Source organism: Brienomyrus brachyistius, chromosome 19 (genome assembly GCF_023856365.1).
Source record: "Brienomyrus brachyistius isolate T26 chromosome 19, BBRACH_0.4, whole genome shotgun sequence".
NCBI classification, from domain to species: Eukaryota; Metazoa; Chordata; class Actinopteri; order Osteoglossiformes; family Mormyridae; genus Brienomyrus; species Brienomyrus brachyistius.
In genome coordinates, this window is record NC_064551.1 from 679,275 (window position 1) to 706,795 (window position 27,521).

General features: G+C 41.9%; 3 protein-coding genes across 5 annotated transcripts; 1 reads left to right on the top strand and 2 right to left on the bottom strand.

The window, feature by feature from the left end:
- Positions 1-269: 269 nt before the first annotated feature.
- LOC125714357 (heat shock protein HSP 90-alpha) lies at positions 270-7,024 on the bottom strand. Of its 2 annotated transcripts, none has more exons than XM_048984885.1 (11): positions 6,882-7,024; positions 5,070-5,219; positions 4,412-4,778; positions 4,199-4,332; positions 3,754-4,068; positions 3,301-3,466; positions 3,017-3,207; positions 2,038-2,185; positions 1,441-1,709; positions 997-1,330; positions 270-765 (listed from the first exon to the last, which is right to left on the bottom strand). In XM_048984885.1, exons 1-11 carry the CDS (start codon positions 6,882-6,884, stop codon positions 656-658), a joined length of 2,187 nt encoding a protein of 728 aa, XP_048840842.1. In that variant the 5' UTR covers positions 6,885-7,024; the 3' UTR covers positions 270-655. The 2 variants fall into 2 exon arrangements, with proteins under 2 accessions (XP_048840842.1, XP_048840843.1); XM_048984886.1 differs by having other exon boundaries at positions 6,806-7,009.
- A 647-nt stretch (positions 7,025-7,671) lies between these two features.
- LOC125714358 (heat shock protein HSP 90-alpha 1) lies at positions 7,672-12,937 on the bottom strand. Its single transcript, XM_048984887.1, has 11 exons — positions 12,790-12,937; positions 11,283-11,432; positions 10,741-11,107; positions 10,315-10,448; positions 9,909-10,220; positions 9,596-9,761; positions 9,324-9,514; positions 9,071-9,218; positions 8,711-8,979; positions 8,254-8,587; positions 7,672-8,065 (listed from the first exon to the last, which is right to left on the bottom strand). The coding sequence occupies exons 2-11, from the start codon at positions 11,430-11,432 to the stop codon at positions 7,956-7,958; spliced, it is 2,181 nt and encodes a 726-aa protein (XP_048840844.1). The 5' UTR covers positions 12,790-12,937; the 3' UTR covers positions 7,672-7,955.
- Positions 12,938-16,526: 3,589 nt separating this feature from the next.
- Positions 16,527-25,677, top strand: LOC125714360 (WD repeat-containing protein 20-like). Of its 2 annotated transcripts, XM_048984890.1 has the most exons (4): positions 16,527-16,935; positions 21,443-21,625; positions 22,281-23,579; positions 24,024-25,677. In XM_048984890.1, the coding sequence occupies exons 1-4, from the start codon at positions 16,672-16,674 to the stop codon at positions 24,075-24,077; spliced, it is 1,800 nt and encodes a 599-aa protein (XP_048840847.1). In that variant the 5' UTR covers positions 16,527-16,671; the 3' UTR covers positions 24,078-25,677. The 2 variants fall into 2 exon arrangements, with proteins under 2 accessions (XP_048840847.1, XP_048840848.1); XM_048984891.1 differs by lacking the exon at positions 22,281-23,579 and having other exon boundaries at positions 16,528-16,935.
- Positions 25,678-27,521: the final 1,844 nt, after the last annotated feature.

Below are 27,521 nucleotides of genomic sequence, written 5' to 3' on the forward strand. Positions count from 1 at the left end.
TTTTGCTATTGGCTACGCAGCACTCCCACCTGGTGGCATAATGTGTGTACAGAAGACTGTTGGATGGACGGAAAGTCTCCTCTATTAAATGTATTTTAATAGGAAAGACTTGCTAAGCTAAGATCATAGACTTAAAATCAAAACAGGTATATTAATAGATCTTGCAAGTTGTGTAATAACTTTAAAGCAAAGCATCTTGACACGTGCAGAGCCAATACGTGCAGTTAGTTTAATATTTTTAAAGAAAAAAAAGGAACTGCACACATTCCTTTAAATATCCAGTAGTGAAAGTTTAATGCATATTACAGTGGGGATTCAATGCTGTGTTCTCTAAATACTTGTCCATCTCACTCAAATAAATGGCAGACTTCTGAATTTTTATTTGTTCTGGTACAACCATTTCAAACCCTTAAATTGCCATTATACAATGCATTCATTTCACACAAGAGACCAAACTGGAATGTCAATAAATAGAAAGTGTCAAGAACTAGACAGAAACAAGAGCAGTCAGGTGAGATGTCCCCCCCCCCCCCCACCGCACTGCCAGAGATCCAAGCTGTACAGGGACAAAGGAAGCATTCTCAGACAATGTGCAATGCAACAGCCATTCTAATTATTTACAGTTCTACTGTGAACTTGGTCTTTTACTGTAGCTCTAATCTACTTCCTCCATCCTGGAGGTATCATCTTCTCCTTCTAGTGGGGGCATGTCTTCAATAGGAGCAGAACTGCTTTCCTCAGTGGTCAGATCATCCTCATCAATTCCTGCAGAGAGACCACGGTCTATCATGAGTCACCTCAATACAGCTGCATAACATGTGTTTAAGTGATGGGAAAAAATGAAAAACAAGCATTCTAGGCACAATCAGTCATTTCATTGATAGAACACTGGCAGATAATTTGTTAGTAGTAAGTGACGATACAAAATTTCTCATTTAAGCCTTTCAATACACAGTGCAGTATAGTTACATCTATGGGAAATCATCTTTCACTCACCCAACCCCAGCTTGATCATCCTATAGATGCGGTTGGAGTGAGTCTGAGGGTCATCCAATGTGAAGCCAGAAGACAGCAACGCCGTCTCGAACAGCAGAATGACCAGGTCCTTCACAGATTTGTCATTCTTGTCGGCCTCCGCCTTCTGTCTGAGGGTCTCAATGATAGGATGGTCTGGATTTATTTCCAGGTGCTTTTTAGCAGCCATGTAGCCCATGGTGGAGTTGTCTCTCAGTGCCTGTGCCTTCATGATCCTCTCCATGTTGGCAGTCCAGCCATATGTGCTGGTTACGATGCAGCAGGGAGAGGAGACCAGCCTATTGGACACTGTAACCTGTTCAAGAATATTCAAATTAACACATTTAAAGACAAAGGTGTTCACAAGGCTTCCTGTTTCAATACATTTCACATTTAGATATTCAAGCACAAGACGTCTTCGCTCACCTTTTCCACTTTCTTCTCCAAAATGTCCTTCATGATCTTGCAGAGGTTCTCAAATTTGCTCTTGAGTTCTTCCTGCTTTTTCTTCTCCTCCTCATCCTCAGGAAGTTCCAAACCCTCTTTTGTGACTGACACCAGGTTCTTGCCCTCAAACTCCTTCAGCTGCTGGACACAGTATTCATCAATGGGCTCGATCATGTAGATCACCTCAAGACCTGCCTTGCGCAGACGCTCCACAAAAGCAGAGTTGGCCACCTGATCCTTTGTTTCTCCTAAAGAAAGATTTTGATTATGGTTTGGCTTAGATTTTCAAAAATCAGACACTACGTTTACATTGATTAACGCTTTTATCCAAAGCAACATATATTTGAGAAAAAGGAAGGTCAGATTGGCCCCTGAACGAGGCCCTTAACCCCCAACTGCTTCAGGAACTAACTGTGAAGATCACTCTTCCAAGTCAGGATTCAAGCCGGCAACCTTCTTCACAGGTACAAAATGCAAACCCACTCGGCCACCACCCCCCATTCCCAAGTAAAACCATGTAAGGTTGTGTGTTGTTGGAAATCGACTGCTCCTTGTGCACGTCAAGCAGAGGCTCACCAGTGATGTAGTAGATGTGCTTCTGGTTGTCCTTCATCCGAGTGACGTAGTCCTTGAGGGAGACCATCTCATCCCCTGATGCTGAGGTATAGTACCTTAAGAGCTCAGAGAGTTTCTTGCGATTCTGAGAGTCTTCATGTATTCCAAGCTTTAAAAAAAAAAAAAAAGTTTATTCATAAACAGCAGACCAGACATTCCTTTAGCCTGCAATTAAATTATTTATTGTACATGGGACCACATTCTCAGTTAAGTCCTATAAAATCACAGGTTTCAAATCTCAAAGCGCCAGAGAACTTTACAGGCATAACTGTGCAGAGTATATACCTCTTATTAAATGCCACCCGTTCCTGCATTGTCAATTTAATTTCGAGTGGAACCAAACGGTAGGTTAAAAAACCAGTTATGCAGTCATGAAACCCAGCTACATGGCAGTTGCTGAAATAGCAACATCATTAAAACTATACACCAGTAGTGTTTGTGAAGATATGCAGGCTCAAAGCTGCAGAAGTTCTGCACTCTCACAAGCAGGTCTTGCCAACCAGTCAATTGAGAAACAAACCTCACCCTCTTTCGAACCATATGGCAATTAATTGTAAAATGTTTATATTGAATGGAAACCACGTCACTGACAGATTGCAGATGCAGTTCAGTCCCCTGGAGGTATTAATGAGTTTATTTGCCCACTTGTCCCTCTACATGTGTGTCTTTCTCTACACTTATGTCCCTTATAAATATGTGCCCTACTCACAGTCTGGAACTCGGAAATGGAGTATTTCACTGCACATTGTACTGAGCATAGGTGTATGACAAAACTGCAGAACTCAAGATTGGACTGGCTCCAACTGTAACTGAACTGTCAAAACCAATATAAACTATTCATTTCATTAAGTACTGTGATCAATTTAGGTTGATTTAAAAATACATTTAAAAAAAAACTAAAAACACCATCTGGATCTGGTTTGCAGGTCTAGGGCCTGACCTTGATATTCTTGGAGAACTGCTCATAATATTTCTTGTAGTTGTCCTTGTCCTCGGACAGCTCAGTGAAGAGCTCCAGGCACTTCTTCACCAGGTTCTTGCGGATCACCTTCAGGATCTTACTCTGCTGCAGCATCTCTCTGGAGATGTTCAGAGGGAGGTCCTCAGAGTCCACAACACCTTTGATGAAATCTGTACAGGAAAAACAAAACAAGTTTTAGTCCACAAGCACCTCCCAGAGATGAGCCTTTTCTGTACATTGCTGCAGGTTAACATTCAACTCACTGAGATACTCTGGGATGAGCTCTTCACAGTTGTCCATGATGAAGACTCTGCGCACGTATAGCTTGATGTTATTTTTCTTCTTCTTGTTTTCGAAAAGGTCAAAAGGGGCTCTTCTTGGAACAAAAAGCAGAGCCCTGAACTCAAGCTGGCCCTCTACAGAGAAGTGCTATAGTAAAAATAGAACACCGTTCTAAGTATCAGAAGACACTTTCCTAATGAGCTTGAGAAACATCGTTATTTTACAATACTATTTTGACATATTTTCAAGTGACGCCACTATTGCTCAATTCTTGACCGGCCCCAGCACATACAATGTCCTCAAGTGGTGTCTTATGGCCTGAGAAGCATCTCTATTGCTTTGAAAGTATCCTCCAAAGTGTAGTGGTTTCCTGTAGCCCTTCATCCATTTATAGAATTAAAAATTTCTACACAAATAAACCTGCATACACCAACCTTTACAGCCAGGTGGTCCTCCCAGTCATTAGTCAGGCTCTTGTAAAACTCCCCGTACTCCTCATTGGTGATGTCGTCTGGGTTACGGGTCCAGAGGGGCTTCGTTTTGTTGAGCTCCTCTTGGTCAATGTACTTCTCCTTGATTTTCTTCTTTTTCTTCTTCTTATCAGAGCTCTTCTCCTGCTCCTCATCCTCATCAGAGCCCACATCTTCAATTTCAGGCTTGTCCTCGTCACTTTTCTTGTCTTCCTCCCCTTTCTCCTCCTCTTTCTCTTCTTCATCATCACTGACCTCTTTGTCACGCTCTTTCTCCACCTGCATAGATCAAAATGTAATTAGGTCATACAGGTACAAGGCAGAATTCACTTTTTATGGACAATCAGTCATTCGCTCTTCATTATGCATCTCAATGTCAGCTTCCACAAGTAATTATGCAACCACTTACAAAAAGTGTGATGGGGTAGCCAATGAACTGAGAATGCTTCTTCACAATCTCTTTCACCCTTCGTTCTTCAAGATATTCTGTCTGGTCCTCCTTCAAATGCAGGACCACCTTTGTTCCACGGCCCAGAGGTTCAGCTAATAGGAGAAGGGGCAGTGAGATTGTGTCCACCACACATCCTGTACACCAAATCAGTTAGATGTGAAATATCCTTACATGTATCCACTTTGACAGTGAAAGACCCTCCAGCAGATGACTCCCACGCATACTGCTCATCGTCATTGTGCTTGGTGATGACAGTCACCTTCTCAGCCACCAGGTAGGCCGAGTAGAAGCCCACACCAAACTGTCCAATCATGGAAATGTCAGCACCAGCTTGCAGGGCTTCCATGAAGGCTTTGGTCCCGGACTTGGCAATAGTGCCCAAGTTGTTGATGAGGTCGGCCTTGGTCATCCCAATGCCAGTGTCAATTATGGTCAGGGAACGTTCTTCTTTGTTCGGAATGACGTTAATTTTCAAATCTTTTCCAGAATCCAACTTAGACGGATCTGTGAGGCTCTCATATCGGATTTTGTCTAGAGCCTAACATTCAGAAAAATGTTTAAGGTGCAGCCCTGCGTTGTTCAGTCACAGAAAATACACAATACTGAAACAACCAACAGGAGCAACTAAGCAAATACATCACTGAAAAACGAAAGTTCCAAAACACACTGACAGTTCCCCCGTCTCCCCCAACACAAGACCTAATGTCCCCTTTCTCTTTAGAGTGAGGATCATAGATTCTGCAGAATACAATGTTATTTTTGCTGCAACCTTGTACTTTTTTGACTTGTTGCAAAGCATAAACTTTGCAACTTGAACAGAAATACTCACATCTGATGAGTTAGAGATAAGCTCTCTGAGAAAGATCTCCTTATTGGAGTAGAAGGTGTTGATGATCAGAGACATCAGCTGGGCAATCTCTGCCTGAAAGGCAAAGGTCTCCACCTCCTCCTCCATGGGCTGATCATGTGCTTCAGGCATCTGTACATGCAGAAGACAAAGAGACATCAGCTTATCATCTGGACACTAGACTATGCACAGTCATTACCCAAACTAGTGCATTCATTTTTGCCTTTGCAGCCTTAATTCGCAAGTAAGATACAGCATCCTTACATTAAGCTCTGCAAAAGCATTCAGGTCCCAAGTGACATACTGCAGACGTAGAGGAAAGTTTAAGATATGCTTGACCTGGAGATATGCACACAGACTTATCCCACTAACTCAGGGACTCAAGGTCGATCATTACAATCTCATCTTCTACAGAAGCAAACTCATTAAACCCATACATCAAAAATGTGCATTTATCCCGGCTTGTCATTAACATTTCTTCCATTTTAGCATTCAACATAGCATTGTTAGAAATACAATGATTTTTTTCCCTTTGAATGAGCCTGCATAACCTTGTAAAAAGGTCACACATCTTTATCTCTACACTAGATCACCAAACGTCCATTCTCTTTTTAAAAGTTAAAACAGTACTAATAAAAAAACACAAAAACTAGAAACATTTATTTTCATTGATCACACTATATAGTAACAGGACTTATCGAAGGCTGTTGTTACATTTATGCATTAGCATGACTAATGAACACAGGATATTGTGTCAAAGGACATTATTGTTAATCGTTATTGTAAATCAACTTTAGCCACCTTCTGAATGCCAATAAATAAGCCTTAGTAGGTATTTGTGATTAAGTCAATCTGAATAAGCGACAGCAATTATGTACCAACTAGATAATACTGCCACAAGAATGCAGTGATTTCATATCGGTTGCTATATTAATCATAACGTGGTTGCATGGATTTTTCTGGAATCCCGTTTACGCCAAACCTCAAATAACTGAGCCTGCGTAAGCCTTGCGCCACCCTCCGAAGAAGGTCGAGAACAACTACCTTCTAGAACCTACTGGATAGTAATCTGCCTATTGATAAGAAGGAACCATTCTTAATTACAAAAAGAGCTCGATCTAGGTATTGGACGATCTAAAATATGGATAGTTATTTAGCGTACGGTCGAGGGGGACGAAACTTGATATTTGTCCAGCAAACAAATGACCCTTTCGTCACTGGAAGCCTAGCTAAATATTTTACCGGTTTAGCCAATTAACATACAGAAGGTACATTAGGTCCCAAATCCAAGTTAATACTGATATCATGGAATAATAACCAAGATTTTTATATTCTTTTTTGCGCAAGGTAGCCAGTGGGGTCTCCCACATCATACGGCACTGAAAGCCAACTCGGTAGGCAGCTCGTTCTAAAGATAGTGTTTTATAATTGCAATATAAAATTGAAACAACCACAGTCAAATACTTTAAATAAATTAATAGAAAAGGCTGACAAAGAACGTGGTCGGGGAGCGACACCCTCCATATTATTCTTTAAGGCTCATTTTGTCTATACACTTGCAGTGGATAATAGGAGACCGTCAGAAGGAATTACATTTCAGGAGCTCGCCTATGTGCAGAAATAACCATCGCAGTTTTATAGCATAACAGCCAAACACGTGAACAATAAAATTTGACAAATGGCCACAATCCGTGAATAATGTTACGCTCATTTCTTACCTTGCAGGCTGCCGTTTAAAAGACTCTAGTTTAGTGTGGTTTCGGTTATTTAATGAGTAATTCGAGGAAAACCAACCATTCCTCTCGGACCAGACGTCGACCCGAGAGTGATGCTGCTTCGGCTGCTTCCGCTTAAATATCCGCTGCCAGCTTCGCCAGAGCCTTCGAGAAACGCGGCAGCTTCCAGAAGCGTCTAGAAGCTTCACCCACGCCAGCGCACCAGGGAGTGGCAGCCGAGGCCGTCAATCACGGGCGGCCTCTATCTACCAGTTACCGGTCACGCCTTCTTCCTTTAAAAGTGACGACACTTCGCGAGTCATTATTATTAGTGTTTGGTAGAAATAAGAGCATTTTATACGCACATTGATGACTGGAATTGTTCCGAGTTGGTAGGTTGCGTTGGAATCTGTGGATTCATTTCAAAGAGTAAAAAATATAAAATATCTACTATATTAATATATGTAGGTAACAGGCAGGAACCCATTCGCGACCTATTAGAATTACGCCGATTTAAATGATAATTTCCACTCAAAGCAATAAAGGATTGTTATATTGTAATTTATATTAGAATTATAATTCAGAACCTACGGCTACATTAAGCAGCTATAAAGTGGTTGAGGTTATTGCATTAATGGAAGCTCTGATCGTTCCTAAAAAAATGCACATACTTTTCCCATCGGTGATCCGGGTCCTATACTGTACAGCATTTGTTCAAAAAGGTAGTGTGCGTGTGTTAAATACGACTGTATATTATTATTTTTCATTATCGTAACAATGATGAAAATCATATCACACTTCTGAAACTATCCCTGCAGAATTCAAAATAATTCCAAAGGCTTCACAAATTGTATAAATGCACAAACAAATGTATATAAACAACTTTATTTATAAATCTTAATATGTTAGATATAAAATGCTCCCTGGATATGAAATCACATGTCATTTTTTTCATGCAAAATGTATCTAAAATTTAGCCTAGAAAAAATTAAACATTTCCTTTCCACGTGGGAAGCATGCCATCAAATCATGGATGAATATTAAAGGTCTATATGTTCACTTGGGCACTAAATTATTTGGTAATTAATTAGAAATGGGCAAAATTGACTAGTTAAAAAAAGAAAAACAACTTTCTTTCTTTTCAATTTTACTTTCAATCAACTTCCTCCATCCGTGAGGTGTCGTCTTCTCCCTCCAAAACAGGCATGTCCTCCTCACTGGGCTGAGAAAGATCCTCCACAATTGTGTCATCGTCGTCGATTCCTAACATGGAATATGGCAGAAAATAGACATCAAAATACTCTGCTGTACTAAAATAACATGTGCTATAGAAAACAGCACATTGAACTGGTCCACTGTTAAACGGGCCTAAAATATTAAACTAAGACATGGGAAAATATGTTTTTCTGACAACATGAACTACATGTTTCATGCAGGAATTGAGTGCTTACCCAGGCCGAGTTTAATCATCCTATAGATACGGTTAGCATGTGTCTGAGGATCCTCCAACGTGAAGCCTGAGGACAACAAAGCCGTCTCAAAGAGCAGGATGACCAGGTCTTTCACCGCCTTGTCATTTTTATCGACTTCTGCCTTCTCCCTAAGGGTCTCGACGATTGGGTGCAGGGGGTTGATTTCGAGATGTTTCTTAGCTGTCATGTAGCCCATAGTGGAGTTGTCTCTAAGGGCTTGAGACTTCATGATCCTCTCCATGTTGGCAGTCCAGCCGTAGGTGCTGGTGACAATGCAGCATGGAGAGGAAACAAGGCGGTTGGAGACGACCACCTAAAAGTAGCAAGAAAAAGCAAAAGATTAAGTAAAGCACAAGACGTCTTCATCCTGATGTCTGCATGTTTGTCCTCAACTGCTGCACAGAAAACACACAACTAAAGTAAACAAATTTTGCACCTTCTCAATCTTTTTTTCCAAGATGTCCTTCATGACCTTGCAGAGGTTCTCAAACTTGCTCTTAAGTTCTTCCTGTTTCTTCTTCTCCTCCTCATCCTCAGGAAGTTCCAAACCCTCTTTTGTGACTGACACCAGGTTCTTTCCATCATACTCCTTCAGCTGCTGGACACAGTATTCATCAATGGGCTCGATCATGTAGATCACCTCAAGACCTGCCTTGCGCAGACGCTCCACAAAAGCAGAGTTGGCCACCTGCTCCTTTGTTTCCCCTTGAGAAGAAATTTAAGATTGTAACTTCAAATACAGTATTTATCTTATATAAAGATATAAAAAACAATGACTGGTTCCAAATGTGCATACCTGTAATGTAATAGATGTGCTTTTGGTTGTCCTTCATACGGGATACATAATCCTTAAGTGATACCATTTCATCTGCGGAACTGGAGGTGTAGTAACGTAGCATCTCAGACAGCTTCTTGCGATTTTGGGAATCTTCATGAATGCCCAGCTGAAGCAAACAGTTATTCAGCTCTAATGAGTCCAGAGCAATTTCTATAGGTTTATAGAAAAAAGTACAGATAACCGTAGTACGTTTCAAATTTTCAGACGTTACCTTGATGTTCTTGGAGAACTGCTCATAATATTTCTTGTAGTTGTCCTTGTCCTCGGACAGCTCAGTGAAGAGCTCCAGGCACTTCTTCACCAGGTTCTTGCGGATCACCTTCAGGATCTTACTCTGCTGCAGCATCTCTCTGGAGATGTTCAGAGGGAGGTCCTCAGAGTCCACAACACCTTTGATGAAATCTGGGAAATGATTTTAAAAGCAATTAATAACTAATTTCAATATTACAACTACAAAACCAAATGGAATTTGGAGTCACTCACTGAGGTACTCAGGCATGAGCTCTTCGCAGTTGTCCATGATGAAGACCCTGCGCACGTATAACTTAATATTATTCCTCCTCTTCTTGTTTTCAAAAAGGTCAAAGGAAGCCCTTCTGGGAACAAAGAGCAGCGCACGGAACTCAAGCTGCCCTTCCACTGAAAAGTGCTGCAATAACAGACACGATTATAAATTAATGCAATCAGGGTGGATTACAGTATGAGTACATTCAATATGCAGACAGTAACTGCTACTGCGGTACACAGCACGTCTTTCTTGAAAAAGAAAGAAATATGTTTTAAAATGTATTCTAACCTTCACAGCCAGGTGGTCCTCCCAGTCATTGGATAAGCTTTTGTAGAACTCGCCATACTCCTCATTGGTGATGTCGTCTGGGTTACGCGTCCAGATGGGCTTGGTCTTGTTCAGCTCTTGGGCATCAATGTATTTCTCCTTAATCTTCTTCTTTCTCTTGTTCTCTCCTTTTTTGGTGTCTTCATCCTCATCAGAGCCCACGTCCTCAATTTTGGGCTTATCCTTGTCCTCTTCAGGAGATGCATCCTTTTCAACTTCTTCCACATTTTCACTCTCCTCCAAGTCAACCTCCTTCTCCCTTTGCTTTTCCACCTGTAGAAAGATACGAGCTGCACGTTAATATACATACTGTTCCAGTTATTCCCTTTTTTCCAACTTAGGAATAGCATCTTACAGTGTAACTTACAAAGAGTGTAATTGGGTAACCAATGAACTGGGAATGTTTCTTCACAACTTCCTTGATCCGCTTCTCTTCCACATACTCTGACTGGTCCTCCTTCAGATGAAGGATGACTTTGGTGCCTCGCTTAATGACTTCACCTGGAGGGAAGACGGGGCACTGATCATAGCTGAAACTAATTATCCAAGACCAATTGGAGCATGTCTTAATTGCTGTGAACAGGTGCGGCATTCCCAATATCACACTTTATATGTGGAATATCCATTGTTAACCGTATGCGTTTACCACAAATAATTTTAAAAAATGGGACATCCATTTCAGTATAAGGAGGCACAGTCACAGAGAACTCAACTGGCTGGTTGAAACAAAATCTCAGTCTGGATTTTTAGTCTCTAGATCTGAAGTACGCACCTCTGGAAACAGAGTACTTACCATGCTCAGCTTTGACAGTGAAAGACCCTCCAGCCGCAGACTCCCAAACATACTGCTCATCGTCATTGTGCTTGGTGATGACAGTCACCTTCTCAGCCACCAGGTAGGCCGAGTAGAAGCCCACACCAAACTGTCCAATCATGGAAATGTCAGCACCAGCTTGCAGGGCTTCCATGAAGGCTTTGGTCCCAGACTTGGCAATAGTGCCCAAGTTGTTGATGAGGTCGGCCTTGGTCATCCCAATGCCAGTGTCAATTATGGTGAGGGTGCGAGCAACCTGGTCAGGAATGATATCAATCTTCAGGTCCTTGCAGGATTCCAGCCTGCTGGGGTCCGTCAAACTCTCATATCTGATTTTGTCCAAAGCCTGAGAAAAAGGTAAATAATAATAATACATCAATCTATTAACTATTGTGCAAAACACATAATCATAATGTTGCTGAGTGACAGTAAAAAAATAGATTATTGTCACACATTAATTGGTTTTTGTACAAAAATGTCTTTGAAGAGTAAAAACAACATCTTCTGCAAAATATACGTACATCTGATGAGTTAGAGATAAGCTCTCTGAGAAAGATCTCCTTATTGGAGTAGAAGGTGTTGATGATCAGAGACATCAGCTGGGCAATCTCTGCCTGAAAGGCAAAGGTCTCCACCTCCTCCTCCATGGGCTGGCTGATTTTTTCTGGCATCTGTAGAAACAGATTATTAACACATGTAGTCATGCACTTTACAACCTGCCTGCTACGGGGTTGGTTTTAATCTCAATAATTTCCTCATGATGATGGTATTTGTACAATCTTACAGAACCAGCATCAGACTCAGAATCAGAATCGAAAAACTTTATTGATCCCAGAGGAAATTGCTTAAATTCAAACAAATAAATAAAGTCATTGAAAGGTGTCCTGTTACTGAAATATTTACTCAAGTACAATAATCATCATCATCATCATCTTTGTTATGATCAATTAATCAAGGTATGGTATGCACTTGGTATACCTTCATACTATCCCACTTCATTATATTACTAAAATAATAAATAGCTTACTAATAAATACAATCTTTTATTTATCCTTGAATCCTTTCGTGCTGAATTTTGCAATATGTCACAAAGAGTAAGTCATTAAGACCGCATAGTCACACAGAGCAGACTGACAATGAAGCACAAGGGAGAGCTTGTCACTAGTTCATCAATGCATGTGTTGGCCTGCCAATCACAGGCTTCACTTTTGTTGGGGTGGGGGGGGGGGTGACTTCTCACACCAGCTACTCCAGCAACTGTTCTGATGGCCTTTTCCAGAGGTGGGTAGTTCAGGTCCAGAGAGTAAAAGTCCAGACCAAGATTTTGTTTCAACAAACGAGTTGAATTCCCTGCGACTGTGACTCTTTAAATCCAGCTGGTTGGTTGAAAGGAAATCTTTGGTCTGGACTTTTACTCTCTGGACATGAATTCCTCACCTCTGGTCTTTTCAATTGAATAAATGTATTTATTTGTTATTTCACCTCATTATGAAAAAAGAACATTCTTGATAACAGTAATGTTAAATTACACAATGCCGCAGTGCTTTATATGGAACAAAGCACGGTCAGTTTCTAATTTCATGGTTTCACTAAAACATTTCAGAAATTGCTTATAACTGAAATACCTCTGTGATCCTTATTGCAAATGTCTACTTAATGTACTACCATTAAAATCCCAGTCTGTATTAATGGAATCATATTGGTCTTAGTAAAATATTGCTTAGTAGCATATGTCTGTTTCAGCACCATGTGCTCTGTCACAGTCTTCTTTCCACTGGGGGGTGGATCATTCACAAAACACATATAATTCAACACAATCACCTCATTCAAACAATTACAAACCTCGACTATCTTCACTCACTGTCACTGATAGTTTTTTTGTGGAATCTAATAACATTAATTAAATCAAAGATCATCCAAAAGTGATACTCAGTACAAACAGTCTGTGTAAAATGTATTCCTTTATAAACGCATCCCTAACCTCAATTGTTCCCAAATGTTAAAGTACACGTAATTGAAACTGCTCACCTTAATGATAGCTGTAGATGAACTGCGTCCTGAAAACTCTATCTCCTGCAGAGTCCCTTCTTATTGAGATTCAACCTCCTTTACACGTTTGCTCGAATGCAGTGCTTGTGGCCTGCTGTAGGGTTTTATACCCAGGGCTATCAGTGGTCCAGTCCAGTATGTTCCAGAAGGAATGCACCCCGCAAACGCGTGGCCTAAAGAAAGTAACTGAAGCTGGGAGTGCATGCACAGCTGCCACAGTCCGTCCTTATAGGGCTGCATAGCACCAGGAGACCCTGTCAATCCCAGCAGTCCCCATTCCTGGTGTCACATGTTACCCCCCCTGGCAGCGTCATAGCGATGGTTGATGACTAGTGCCACCTGGTCTTAGGACCCCACAGAACACCATAAAATTAAGCCCTCACACAGACAACATAATAATCAAAAATGAGTTCTCAGTTATACAAGATGGTCTGTGTTGCTCAAAATTGCCTTAGTGCCTCAAGAGTTTTCCATTGATAAAAATGATAGTGTAGAACCTGGTGTGGAGTGAACCTTTATTAAGAAACAAATCTGCCACACGTTAGAGGCAGTTTGCAAAACAGCGTAAATATCAATTAGGCAGAAAAAATATTCTAACCAATAATAATTAAAACTTGAAAATCCTTGCTATTTTAGAATATACGCTTAAAGGGTCTAGAATTTGTTCCATCATATACGAGTTAATTTTTTAAATATTGGAAATGCCAGCGCCCATTGCGCACTTTTAATAAGAAAATACGGGCAATAGGAACTACAGCGTTCTAGTTCTTTCGCTTCAGTTTACAGGAAATTTCGTCGAGAATGTTCTCGAAGCACGCGGGATATCTGTTTCAATCTGTCATAATTCATTTCCTGTTTGTGATACATAATCACTGTGCCGTTTAATGGAGACACATACGTAGGTAGTTTGTATCAAATTTTGATTGCGTCTTCCATAAAAGAGCTCAGAGGAGCAGGTAAAAATGTAAGAAGTGTTACATTCATCTCTGCACCCCCTACCTGAGCAGCTTAGCTTCGTTGCTCTTATGCCTGTAGACTATGACTCTTTCACAGCCCGTATTTTGGTAATGTGCTTTTGTGCATGTGTACGTCACTTTTTAAAAAGGAAAATAAATATAAATGTTTTCTCCCACAACATATATATATATATATATATCAAATTGTAATTCAATCTCTTCGACTCATCAATCGTGTTATGTATAGTATAAAAAAGTATGAACATCGAGAGTGTTCGTTGTAGCGAATGTATGACAAGCTGCATTATAGCATCGCGGCACCTAGCGCTTTGTGCAAAATTCTTAAATCTTCTAATATCCATAACAGCTTATTCATAATAATAATAATAATAATAATAATAATAATAATTCGCTGGATGATGTATCCCAATTTTGCTGAACCCACATTTGCATGAAAAGAAGGAATGAGCATTCCAAAGCACCTTTGGTCTAAGCACTGACCGATAAAAATAAATAAATAAATAAACGAATGAATAAATAGTATATAATTACGACGATTCCAAGGGTTCCTGAGTGACAAGGAGCCTAAAAATTAGCAAATAATCGGAGTGGTCTATACTGGGGGGAGTACATGTGGTAAAAAATAATAATAATAATAATAATAATAAAACATTGATCTAAAATAATCTAATCGATTCAAGATTTTAAAAAATAATAAAATAAAAAAATAAAATGTATTTAAATTAAATGTCAAGATGATTATCTGGAGGAATTGACCAATCAGTCAAATAGCTGATAGATTAATCCATAGAAAATAGTCGCTGGTGGCAGCCATAAAATATACCAACTGAATTGATAAAGAAATATGAGACTGCATTCTACATCAGACTTGCCGCACAGAATTGTCTTGTTGTCCCTTAATATCCGGTGAGCAGTACTAGGACATCGAAACTCCAGTACAGGGCCATAATTTTAATAGACCGTCCTCATTGCTTTCCATTGCAACTATTGTAGATATTGTATTGTAGAATGACAAGGATAATATGTCTTATAAGAGCTGAACTTGTACCAGTATTTAACAACCACTAGAGGGCATTCAATCCCACCAGATGAGAGTTCAATAGTATTTCAAGTGAAACTTTCAGAAATATATAAACATTGTCCGACTTTAACTAAATTTGCCACATTCATTTTATGGTTGATTTTGAGAATCTTTTGGTAAGTTTGAGCATATCTCATAAATAGCACCGAAAGGCTGAAGAAATGAAGCCAAACTTTCAGCATAAAAAAAATGAAAAGAGGAAATCAGAATATATTTGAATTGAATATGTTGAATATATATTCACAAAGAGGACTCAAAGAATATGTAACACAAATTTTGTTTCTATTTATTAAAGCACCAACTATGTCACAAAAGCAGGTCTTTTCGTGTATTTAAGGGAAAAACTGAAGACCATATAGATATATTATATACCATCTGAAGTATCTTAACTGACAGAAGAGGAAGACATACACATTTTTAATATTTGACTTACGCCTCACGAGATATTGTCCAAAGCGCGTCTTGCTTTATTATAGCGCTCTTTTTTGGTTGAAACGCGCCATTTTTTGCAAGTCACAAGCAGCCCTCAATCTGTACTCACCCATCACATTTGATTAATATTTGAACGGTGTAGGCGTCAGTGCCACAAATGTGAAACACGTGTAACGTACATTCACATGGAAAACAGGACATCAATTTATAATAGCTAGCAAATAAAGAAATGTGCAAAATAAATCGTGAAGTACTTGGGCCAGAGGTTCCATTGACACCTATCACTTGTCTCTGAGTGAAAAAAAAAGTAGGTTCTGCATATTTCGTAATATAGCGGGAAAAATCATAACAAGCTTATATAAAGTTTTGAATGTACGACTCACGGTTGCCAAGGTATTGTGCAAAACACGTTTATTTTTATATATTATAGCGCCCTCCGGTGGTTGACGTGGGAACAGTGGGATCTTTTTTTAAATCGATGCTTATTGAACAAACACAGCAATTTAACATTATACATAAAATGTTCTACTGCAACAACCAAGCAGCAACCGCAACACAAATTACAAAAGGAAAAAAAGAAAATACACGGTGTCAAGCCCAGCTCGTCCGATCCTCGCGTGTGCTACGCCCCCTCATCATCCATGTGTGCTTCACCGATTGTGCCCAGCTGTTGCCTATTTTCGGCTTGTCTTCTGTATATCAGTCCACGTGTTGCCCTGTTTGATGTCGGTCATTGTTGTTGTTGGAATGTGCGTCTTTCTGCCCCCGCTAGTCCCAATAAACCCTCGTCTGCCTTTATTTCCGCCAGCCTGCCCGTCCTCCTGGAAGCCTGACACACGGGCATATGCATACACATATATGCTCATATCACATACACGTATACAAATATATAAATAAACAACCAAAGACAGAAGGGGTCTATCCATTCGGGAAAAAAAATATTTCAGTTTTGCACATCTCAGCGTTACTGCCTTTCATTTTCTCTAACGCTCCAATAAATAGTCATTGAAAAACACACAGTCATTTTCAAAAGCTTTAAAAGTAGGAGTAACCCTAAAAAATCTACAGCTGTGAAGGGAAAACTTGGCAAGAACAGTGGGATCTACCTACACTCTCAACATTCTAAATGAAACCGTTAGATGATGTAATATAATAATAATAAATTAGTACAAAAACAATAGGGTTCCAGCATTACGTGCTTGGACCCCTAATAATAATAATACATAGTTTTAGAACGGTGGTAATAAGGTAATAAGGACTTGGGGAAAGTTGCGCTTACACGTGAACTCCCATAATCAGCTGACTGGATAGCAGCGAGCTTCTGGGAATACGCATGCGCTGTGAGCGAGATCCGGGCTCGGGGAAGGATGAATGCTAATTTCCAAGATGGCGGCGGAGGGAGGAGGGAAGGAGATGAACGAAATCAAAACTCAGTTCACCACTCGGGAAGGCGTCTATAAACTCCTCACTCACTCCGAATATAGCCGTCCCAATAGGGTGCCTTTTAATTCCCAGGGCTCTAACCCGGTCAAGGTCTCATTCGTCAACGTCAACGACCAGTCAGGCAACGGCGACAGAATCTGTTTCAATGTGGGCCGGGAGCTGTACTTTTATATCTACAAAGGCGTCAGAAAGGTAAACGGAGTGGTGTCTTGTGGAGGTGTGCTGAGAATAACCTTAGAGCTTGCAACCGGAGAACACCTGTACCTTGCAGAGCTTATCGGCGACAGAATGACGCCACTCAGTGACAAAGTCGCAGGTTCACTATGTCGGTGTGATCTGCGCGTCCCCGGGACCCGAATGTCGCGGGACGTATCGGGACAGCCGGACTTCCCCGCGCGCGCGGCAGTCCCTCGAGCTATTCCTAAGTGCGAATGGGAGGGGGGTGTGTGCGGGAAACATCCTCATCGCTGCAGGCGTGAGTGGGGGTCGCGCTGCCCTGTAACCGGCAAGTGTCTGACCCCCCCTCGCACACGCTCACCGGTGTCTCGCTGCTTGTTGGTCTTCTTTTCTACGTCTGTTTGCCAGCGCAAGAAACAGTAGCGCGCACATATCGCACGTGTTTTTTTTATTGATACGTCGTTATTAAACACGTGTTGTGTTTGGCTGACTGCATGCGGAGGGATATATCGGATTGACGTGAATGACGTTTAGTGTAATGACCGAACACTGTGCCACCGTCATGGTGTGTTAGTTCGTGAAGTCAACAGGAGTCAGTCTTGTGTAAGTGGCATGGTGTTTGTAGTTTATCATCCATGTCAGCAGCTGGACAGCAGGGAGGTGTTCCACAAAGCAGGATTTCTCAGTTAACTGGGTTTAAGTTAGCTAGAACTCATGATTGTCCAATTAGAGTCTAGGTACGAAGCATTTGTATTGGACAATCATGACTTCTAGCTAAGTTAATCCCATCTATCGAGAAATCCTGCTTTGTGGAACACCCCCGAGGCCAGTCAGCAGTGCTGTTGTCACACTTAAGTTTAGGACACATAAGTTTAAATGTATGTGACTAATACCATGTAACCAGATCAAATCTAGTTCAAAAGTGTCTTACAACAAAGAAAATTAAAAGTAATTGTTCAGGCTGAATGTCTCATATCACAATTTAATTTAAACTATTTTACTCCGTATGTTATTTACCGTTTAATTGAAGTATCTGCCTGCATCTAGCAGGTTAGTGATGGTGAAGCAGCTCTTCCGCAAATAGCCAGCTGGTAACAATAACCAGACATGCAGGCTTTCAGCATCGGGAGAGCTTGGCAGCGGTTTTACCTCAGCGCTGGAAAAGCTCTAAAGCATCTTCAGCTTTCTCATAGAACCAGGATGTTTTGCACAGCCAGTGTTGCCTACTGTACATTTTCCTGGGTTACTGAGCCACAGTAGGTGCAGAGTGGTGAATAAGGACATAGGTTTGCATTACCAAGCGTTTAATTAAGTCCCAGGAGGTTCCTTGCTGCCAGTGTTCTTCATCCAGGTATTTAACCTGAATTGCTCCAGTAAAATATTTAGCTGGTAACACATGAAATTTTAAGTTGCTGTGAATAAAATGAAAAAGATGTCTTGGGGGTGAGTCAAAGATCAGCGTTTGTTAGCAAAGTCAGCTGACTCGTCTGTGCAAGGCTGGAGGCTGACCGCCACAAACCTCTTTATCTACAGCAGTCCTGGATTTCTGTAGTATCTTTAACTTAATTGAGATTGCATGACACTGTGTTTTGGGTGCCAAACGCTGGTTCCGGCTGTATAGTGACAGTGTCCTCATGGTCTCTGGTTCCGGTTGTATAGTAACAGTGTTTTCATGGTCTCTGGTTCCGGCTGTATAGTGACAGTGTCTTCATGGTCTCTGGTTCCGGTTGTATAGTAACAGTGTTTTCATGGTCTCTGGTTCCGGCTGTATAGTGACAGTGTTTTCATGGTCTCTGGTTCCGGCCGTATAGTGACAGTGTCCTCATGGTCTCTGGTTCCGGCTGTATAGTGACAGTGTCCTCATGGTCTCTGGTTCCGGCTGTATAGTGACAGTGTCCTCATGGTCTCTGGTTCCGGCTGTATAGTGACAGTGTCCTCATGGTCTCTCTTCATGTTTTAGAGCACTTGTTAGTAGAATAAAACCTAGTTTTTAAACACATCCTTGCTGTCTGAGAACCATGTATAACTTTATCTCTTTACTATTATTACTTTATTCTGATTTTTGACCATTTTTCCTGTTTGTTCTATTCCTTAATGTCTGGGTCTCTGTCTGTGCGGCACTGCTCTATGTGCCTCAGATTGCCTCTTGGGGACAAATAGTTTTTTGATTTGGTTTGGTTTGGTTTGATTTGATTTGATTTGATTTGATTGTCTTCGGTATAAATTCATTATTAAGATTTGTCATCCTATAGTAAATTTGGAGATTTCATAAAAATTTAGGGGCCTGGGTTTTGTGTTGGGAAGGCAAAGAGGGGAGGAAATTGTTTAGACGTTGCCAATGGGGTTCTGATATGTGCCCGAGGAAAATGCTAGTCATGCTAGTCATGGTAGTAATGATAGTCATGGTAGTAATGGTAGTAATGACAGACATAACAGGCAGACTGATTAACAATATGTGGGATCTGCAGGTTCCTGCTGTATTTGTTGTGTTTGTTGGTTTCTGCTCTGCATGTTTTCAGTAATTCTGGTATTAGACATATAAATAACTAATGGGCAAATTTAATCAAAGGTGCTGTTTCCCATGTGGCTTGTGAAGGATTGAAGCCGTTATCGCCAACAGACTTGATATAACTCAGTGACTGCTTGACGTGTGGTGATCTGGTTGTGTTGATAGTGTTAAAGAGCACTTGTGTAGAACGGCTGGGGTCCCCTTGGAAATGGCTGAGAGTCACTAATCTAAATGATTAATGAATTCTGTTTAATAAAATAGTAGGTTGTACTTTATTAGCAGGAATTCCCCTGCTCTGATTCTGCTTCTCAGTAAGCATTGATTTAACTCAAGCTTTTACAGGAAGCAGAACTGATGTCATTTTGCTGAAGAGGGGATAGATTTTCCAGCTGTGGTGTTTTGTACGAGCACCTTGTATTACTTGTCAGGTTATACAAGAAACACAACCCTGTTTCTCATGTGCTGTCGATTCCTTGCACAGGACATAGCTTACAGCATTAAGATCAGCTGCTGGCAGGTGTGTGTGTATGCTGTATATGGTGTGTATGGTGTATATGCTGTGTATGGTGTGTATGCTGTATATGCTGTGTATGCTGTGTATCGTGTGTATGGTGTGTATGCTGTATATCGTGTGTATGCTGTATATCGTGTGTATGTGGTATATGCTGTGTATATGGTGTGTATGCTGTATATGCTGTGTATGCTGTGTATGCTGTATATGCTGTGTATGTGGTATATGCTGTGTATGGTGTGTATGCTGTATATCCTGTGTATGTGGTATGTGCTGTGTATGCTGTACATGCTGTGTATGCTGTATATGCTGTGTATGGTGTATATGCTGTGTATGCCTTCTGCCTCTTGTTTTGCCTCTTAAAGTTACAACACACTGTAAATAAACTTTCCAAATAATTAGCCATAAAACACATTTTCTTTTCATATTTACAAATATGCATACATGCATGTATAGAATAGCTTGTGCTGTTTTATATTAATACTTTTCAGTTACTCAACAGAAATACTATGGTCAGTCATTTTTGTCTATTTAATGAAGGGCTGTGGTTTTATTTTAGAATGTTTTGTCTATGGGAGTTTAGAGTCTTGTGTGTTTCGGAGGGTTAGAATGCTGTTGTTTGTGATCAGAAGTTCACTGGTTCAAATCCCAGGTTCAGCAGAGTGACATCACCAATGGGACCTTGAGCAAGACCAGGAACTGACTTTAATTACCCATGCTTAGGTATAATTGAGAAAGTGTCCACTGCAAGATGTGGTTTTTATAGACATTGATGTCTTTACGCATTATTTTATTTTCTTGTTTAGAAAGCTGATGTACTTCTCTGTTAATCTTTGGATAATAGAGTAGATACACCTGAGAGTGTTTATGCCTGTGTACTGTATGTTTTAGCAATAGTCTGCAGCAGAATGAAGATGCCCCTGAAAATTGGCTACCTCACCTAGGGTATTTGCACATATCTATTACAAAAAAATGAATAAAATAATAATAGGGAAATTGTGACCCAAGCAAGCATCCAGAGAAAAGCACTGGAGCCCTCTGCAGGACGCTGAAGGCTTGGGTGCCTGAATCTGAGTGTGCTGATAGACCTTCAAGAGATGTGGGTTGACATCTATTGTTACGTGGGGGTCCTGTGTTTCTTTTTTATTTCTTCTTCATTGGCATTAAAAAATTCTAAAATAATGTTTGCAAACTACTGATGCTTAACCAGAGTATACACACTTTATGATGAATAAACAACTTAATATTTTAATTCCTTAAGAATTAGTAATTCCTTAAGAAAGTTTGGTTAGAATCTTTAAGGAGAAAATTGATGAGATCCTATACAGATGTCATGATTGCCAGAGTATTGATATCTTCTTGTTATTGCAGTGCTGCTCCTCTTTCTCTGTTTGATGGTCCTTTCCCACCATGTGCCTCTTTCTGCTGCCTCTTCCTATCCGGTTCTGTTCCTCTCGCCCATCTTCGCAGTTTCCTTCATTTTTTTGCTTGGCTGTGTGCAGGCGGCTGATCTGAGCAAACCAATAGACAAGAGGATATACAAGGGAACACAGCCGACGTGTCATGACTTCAACCACCTGACAGCGACGGCCGAGAGTGTCTCTCTGCTGGTGGGCTTCACGGCCGGCCAGGTGCAGCTCATCGACCCCATCAAGAAGGAGACCAGTAAGCTGTTCAACGAGGAAGTGAGTGTAGATCAGTGAACATGCTCTGAAGCTTGGTCCTTGTCGGTCCATCAGCACAGATGAATATTATTTTTACAATGTTAATTTATTGGGGGCAGTACAGTGGTTTGCACTGTTCCCTCACACCTCTGGGTCCAGGGTTCGAGTCTGAATTTGCATGTTCAGTAAAGTAAAAAAATTTTCAGTGCTGTTTACTTCAGTTTGTGCTTATTTTATAGTGTTAATGTGCTTCCCTTGGTCTCACCAGAAAATAAGCTTAAAGTGAAAATGTTGATTTTATTTATGATAAATAAACAGGTTGTACAGAAGCTTCTGAAAAAAAAGTTCAGCTGTTTAAAGTGATCAGTTTCACTACTTTCTTCAACTAGACTGTGATTTATTGTGGGATTATGTGATCGGTTGGCCCTGGATGTGTAGTGGATAACCAACTGCCTTTTAGTGTGAACAGTCATGGAAGCCGTCCTCAAAGAATGAGGAACTGGTAGCTAAATCTACAGCAGAAAACTGGATAAATAAAAATAGCGACACGCTAAGAGCCTCTATTCCCCCAATTCATTTCTTTGATTCATAATGTGGTGGAGAGGTGAAGCGGTATGTCCTGATGTCGGCTGGTGGTGTGATCTTCGCGGCCCTTCTCCCCGCTCCTGCTTGACAGAGGCTGATCGATAAGTCCCGGGTGACGTGCGTGAGGTGGCTGCCGGCCTCGGAGAATCTCTTCCTGGTGGCGCACTCCAGCGGCAGCATGTACCTCTACAACGTGGAGCACGCCTGCGGCACGGCGGCCCCCCACTACCAGCTGCTGAAGCAGGGCGAAGGCTACGCCGTGCACACCTGCAAGAGCAAGTCGACGCGCAACCCGCTGCTGCGCTGGACGGTGGGCGAGGGCGCGCTCAACGAGTTTGCCTTCTCACCCGACGGCAAGTTCCTGGCCTGCGTGAGCCAGGACGGCTTCCTGCGCGTCTTCAGTTTCGACGCCGTCGAGCTGCACGGCACCATGAAGAGCTATTTCGGGGGCCTGCTGTGTGTGTGCTGGAGTCCCGACGGCAAGTACATCGTGGCGGGGGGGGAGGATGATCTGGTCACTGTGTGGTCATTCGCCGACTGCCGGGTCATCGCCAGGGGCCACGGCCACAAGTCCTGGGTCAGCGTGGTGTCGTTTGACCACTATACCACCAGCATAGAGGAGAGTGAGCCTATGGAGTTCAGCGGCAGCGACGAGGACATCCAGGACCAGATCCACTTCGGCCGAGACCGGGCCAACAGCACGCAATCGCGACTCTCCAAGCGGAACTCTACAGACAGCAGGCCCGTCAGTGTGACATACCGGTTCGGCTCGGTAGGCCAGGACACTCAGCTATGCTTGTGGGACCTGACGGAGGACATCCTGTTCCCTCACCTTCCACTGTCCCGGACCAGGACGCACACCAACGTCATGGGCGCCAGCAGCCCGCGCGTGGGTGTGCCAAATGCCCTCACTGGCACCAACCCGGGCACCAATGGCAACAATGGGGTGACCCTTCCCGGCAACTCGCTCCCGGCGCCGTTACCGCGCTCCAACAGCCTGCCACACTCGGCAGCAAACGCAGCCGGCAGTAAGGGCAGCGTGCTGGCGGACAGCGCCGTGGCCTCAGGGGTCGGCAAGTTCGCCACGCTGTCGCTGCACGAGCGCAAGGAGCCGCAACACGACAAGGAGCACAAGCGCAACCACAGCATGGGGCACATCAGCAGCAAGAGCAGTGACAAGCTCAACCTGCTGCCCAAAACCAAAGCGGACCCCGCCAAGACCCTGGGCACCACACTGTGTCCCTGCATGGAGGACGTGCCCCTCTTAGAGCCTCTTATCTGTAAAAAGATTGCACACGAAAGACTCACGGTCTTGATATTTCTGGAGGACTGTCTAGTCACAGCCTGCCAGGAGGGCTTTGTTTGCACCTGGGCACGGCCGGGTAAAGGGGTAAGTTTTCCCATTTAAAGCTTAAACTGGTTTTAGTCTTTTTAGTTTGGTCCTCTTTTAGTTTAATGAAAGCCACCCCGTTGGACCCACTTTGTAACATTCTATGCAGAATATCTACAGTCAGGCCCGATAGTTCTCAGTCGGCATCGTGACTTACTCGAGATGTATCTTGTCTGGATTTTCCAGAAAGCGTTTTCCGGCCTGGATGTCCCCCTGCTCAGTGATGCTTCTGCGCCACTAGGGGGCGCACTTCTCATACTTGCGCTTTTCTGTGACATGACATGCAGCCATACATGTCGGCAGAGGGCCTCCTGCTGGTCCGGGCCCGCCAGGGTGCTCGCCGTCGTGCTTAGAGAGAGGGGCGGCCAGCTGAATGAATGTGCTCGTTTAGAAGGACTGAAACGCATCTATCCTTTTTTTTCTTTTTCCTTTGTTCCCCTACAGGGCTTATTGTCATCCCAAAACCAGGCCAGCTCTCCCAGTGGGACGGTAGTATAGCCATCATAGTCTCTTTTCTTTTTCCTTTCTTTTCTTTTGCTGCTAAGAAACCTAATTTTCCAACCTCGCCAGAGTTTGGTCTTCACCTTCAGCACTGCACAGCTTTCTGTTGTTTTCCCCATTTTCCCCTCCTTTCTTTTGTTGATTGTTTCTAACAGATATGATCTGTAAACAAAATACTGGAATGGTGAAGTGCAATAGTATGCAGTGGCTGTAATGGACTGGGTGGCAGTGTGTGGGGGGGGGGTCCTGTCCATTCATGCTTCTCTCCTCCCTGCTGACATCTCTCCCCAGTCTGTGTTTCTTTTTACGATTTCTGAACGAGGTATAGTCTTCTTGAACCTGCTTAGTAAAGGGAGACTGAAGAACTGTTTGCTTCCATATGTAAACCTTAATGGGTTGAACCATTTCTCAATGAATTTAGGACCTCAGAGTTGAGTATTTTTGCACTGATATCTTTTGGTTTGCTGTTTTTCTTGTATACAACAGAGGAACAAAATCTAGATGTTCTTGGGCCATTGACATTATGTCAAAACCATCTGGCTTCAACCTGTGAATCTAAAAGCTGTAAGAGACCCTGCACACACTAATTATTATACAGTGTGTGTATGTGTGTGTGTGTGTATGTATGAGATTGTTTGCACTTAATAGAACGGCTTTACGATTTCCTGGGGCGATTTCCCAGACAGGTCTGAGGTGAAATGATGGTTCAAACCTTTGTATCTATGGAACATTTATTTTGAATTTGTCAAATTAATTTGACTCTGTATTGTATGTGAAAATATTGTATTTCAGTGATTGGAGGGGAATGATCATAACATAACCCTAGTGGAAATTCATCACCATTTAAAGAAATAGTTTCTAATGCAGAAAGAAATATATATACATAATAATATTAAAACTCTTGAATATGCAGGTTTTTTTTTTCTTTTTGGTTGTACAAAAGATTATTCAGATGTATTTTTCTTAATGAAATGTTGGTATAGGAGAGACCTTTGTATCAAATGCTCATATCTCCATAAATAAGCTCTAATGCTTACTGTTACACATTCACTCAGAAGCTCAGGAAGTCTAAGGCAGACTGAACAATATAAGAATCGATTAAGGTTTTGCTTGACATCAGCAATGCTATTCTGTGTAACTTAAGTAGCATCTTCTAGGAACACCTAGTTTCAAGGTTCACCAATGGGAGCCGACCCGCGCGACACCATTAAAGCTGTTTCACTGAACCGCTTCCTCTGTCATGTCCACTCTGTCGATGTGTCGCGAAGCTTTGGCCCTGACAGGCCATTTGCAAAGAGCCGCCGAATTCATTCCTGACTTTAACAAGGAAAAAGAGTAAATTGTGATTTTTAAAGCAGCTCCCTTTGACATCTGGAAGTGGAGCTTTTTCAGCCAGATGGCAGTACAGGGCAGCAGAAGCTGGGCATTTTAATGAAGGGCCTGAGGCATCAGTACTGGAATTGGTGCCACTGTTGCTCTTATCAGCTGCTGAACGCTGTGTTTAACGTGTGGGATGAACGCATGATAAACAAATTGATCGCATTTGAATTTTTCTGTTTGTACAACTGATTTGCAATAAAATACAGCTGATTATAAATTGACAAATTCCATATAACTAAACAATGCCATGTTTTGTACTGTCGTTATACGGCATTCTAAATTTACTCTACCCAATAAATGGGGGGGGGGGGGGGGAATGCGGGCACACAAACCACCATGAGGTGCTACAGTGAGCAGTTCTATATGATGTGCAAAATGAATTGCTGCATATGACAAGGCCCAGGTAGGTCTCCCTGTATATTACCCGTTTTGTGCTCAGTAGACGTCCAGCTGATTATGACCAGCTTGTTGACCTCATCGGCATAGAAACTCTGCCAATACGGCTCCAGTGACATGACACCTGTAACAGAGCTTATTGTTGTAGGAGACAATCACCTTCAAAAAAATGGTGAAATTATTTAGTATTGCCACTACATACCAGTGTTTTATTTGCTGCTGTTTTTTGGGGATAACATGCAAACTCCACAGACAAGAGCCTTGGTGGAGATGAAAACCCTGGTTCCAGAGGTGTGAGGCAACAGCGCTAACTACTGTAACACCATGCCCACCCTTAAACAAAAATGCAGAATTTTTTTTTTTATTACAGCTCTGTCAAAAACAAACCACTTTAATTCAGAATAGCCCATGAGTCCGTGCGTGACTCTGCAGTTTCGGACCTGTTACTTGTGATCAGAAGCTCACCATTTCAAATCTGGAAAGAGGTTGAAATCCTCAAAAAACCAAACGAATAATGTAAAATGTATGAAATTTCTCCTTAATTTCTTTTAACATGAAGCGTGCCGGAAATATATTTCATTCCATCATCTTCATACATTGCTGGAATTACACAAGTGTTAATTACTATGAGCGCGTATATTTGAGCGTTGCGGCATTGACGCAGTTGGTCTGTGTCTCAGTGGATCGGGTTTCCGTGCCTGCGATTACCCGCGTTAGCCATCCATCTGGCAGCTTGCCATATTGATACCATAGTTGTGCCCCTGAACAAAGCAATTGTTAAAGGAGTACCATACAAGCATCCACTACGGATCCCCGCCCGGAAGCTGCCGGTAGACTCTCTGCAAACATTAATCCGCGTATAGCTGGAAAGCTAGAAATGAATAAGCCGAAAAAGACAATTCCTTCAACGTGATTAATAAAGTATTGCTACTCCATTTACTGTTAACGGGTTTCAATGCACGATGTACATAAAGCTACGGATATTGATTTCTGCTTGTGTGTGTGTATATATATATATATATATATATATATATATATATATATATATATATATATATATATATATATATATATTAAAAAAAGCTGAAAGCGTTAGCTCACAACGGCTCGACGGTCTTTGCTCCTTTCTGACTTTGTGGGTGGCTCTTAAAAGAGCCTTTGGTTTCTTTTGCAAAGCGGCAGGGGCTTTACTTGGAGCTGGTGTACTTGGTGACAGCCTTGGTTCCCTCAGAAACGGCGTGCCGGACCTCTTGCACTTCTTTCCCCCCTTTCCGGCAGTCTTCGTCACTGCCTTCGAGCCCTTCTTGGGCGCAGACTTCGCTGGCTCAGGCATGATTTCCACCATCAAACACAAACAACGGCGGACAGGATAACTCGACCTCCTTATATGATGGTCGTATGCAAATAAGGCAGGAAACCGTAGAAAGCCTTTTCAGTGGAGAGTAAAAGACCGCTAAATGACAGTCATTCTATTGGTTCCCGGAGAAGCATTTTCACCCAAACAATGCTTTTTAGGTGAGGAGAAATTAGGATACGGACCCTGACTTGTGTATGTATAACCTTAATCGGAATATTGGCCGAAAAATTGGCCTCTATCAAAATGGACATTAACCTTTCCAGCATCCAAAATGTGATTGTCTTAGAATAAATATTTTAGTATGCAAT

Coding starts and splice junctions, on each gene's coding strand:
- LOC125714357 (XM_048984885.1), bottom strand. Junction 4,069..4,198: donor GCTACCCCATCACACTTTTT/GTAAGTGGTTGC, acceptor TGATCTATGCAG/GTGGAGAAAGAGCGTGACAA. Junction 1,331..1,440: donor TGGAGAAGAAAGTGGAAAAG/GTGAGCGAAGAC, acceptor ATTCTTGAACAG/GTTACAGTGTCCAATAGGCT.
- LOC125714358 (XM_048984887.1), bottom strand. CDS start 11,432: ATGCCAGAAAAAATCAGCCAGCCCATGGAGGAGGAGGTGGAGACCTTT. Junction 10,221..10,314: donor GTTACCCAATTACACTCTTT/GTAAGTTACACT, acceptor ATCTTTCTACAG/GTGGAAAAGCAAAGGGAGAA. Junction 8,066..8,253: donor GATGATTAAACTCGGCCTGG/GTAAGCACTCAA, acceptor ATTCCATGTTAG/GAATCGACGACGATGACACA.
- LOC125714360 (XM_048984890.1), top strand. CDS start 16,672: ATGCTAATTTCCAAGATGGCGGCGGAGGGAGGAGGGAAGGAGATGAAC. Junction 21,626..22,280: donor GTAAGCTGTTCAACGAGGAA/GTGAGTGTAGAT, acceptor CCTGCTTGACAG/AGGCTGATCGATAAGTCCCG. Junction 23,580..24,023: donor GGGCACGGCCGGGTAAAGGG/GTAAGTTTTCCC, acceptor GTTCCCCTACAG/GGCTTATTGTCATCCCAAAA.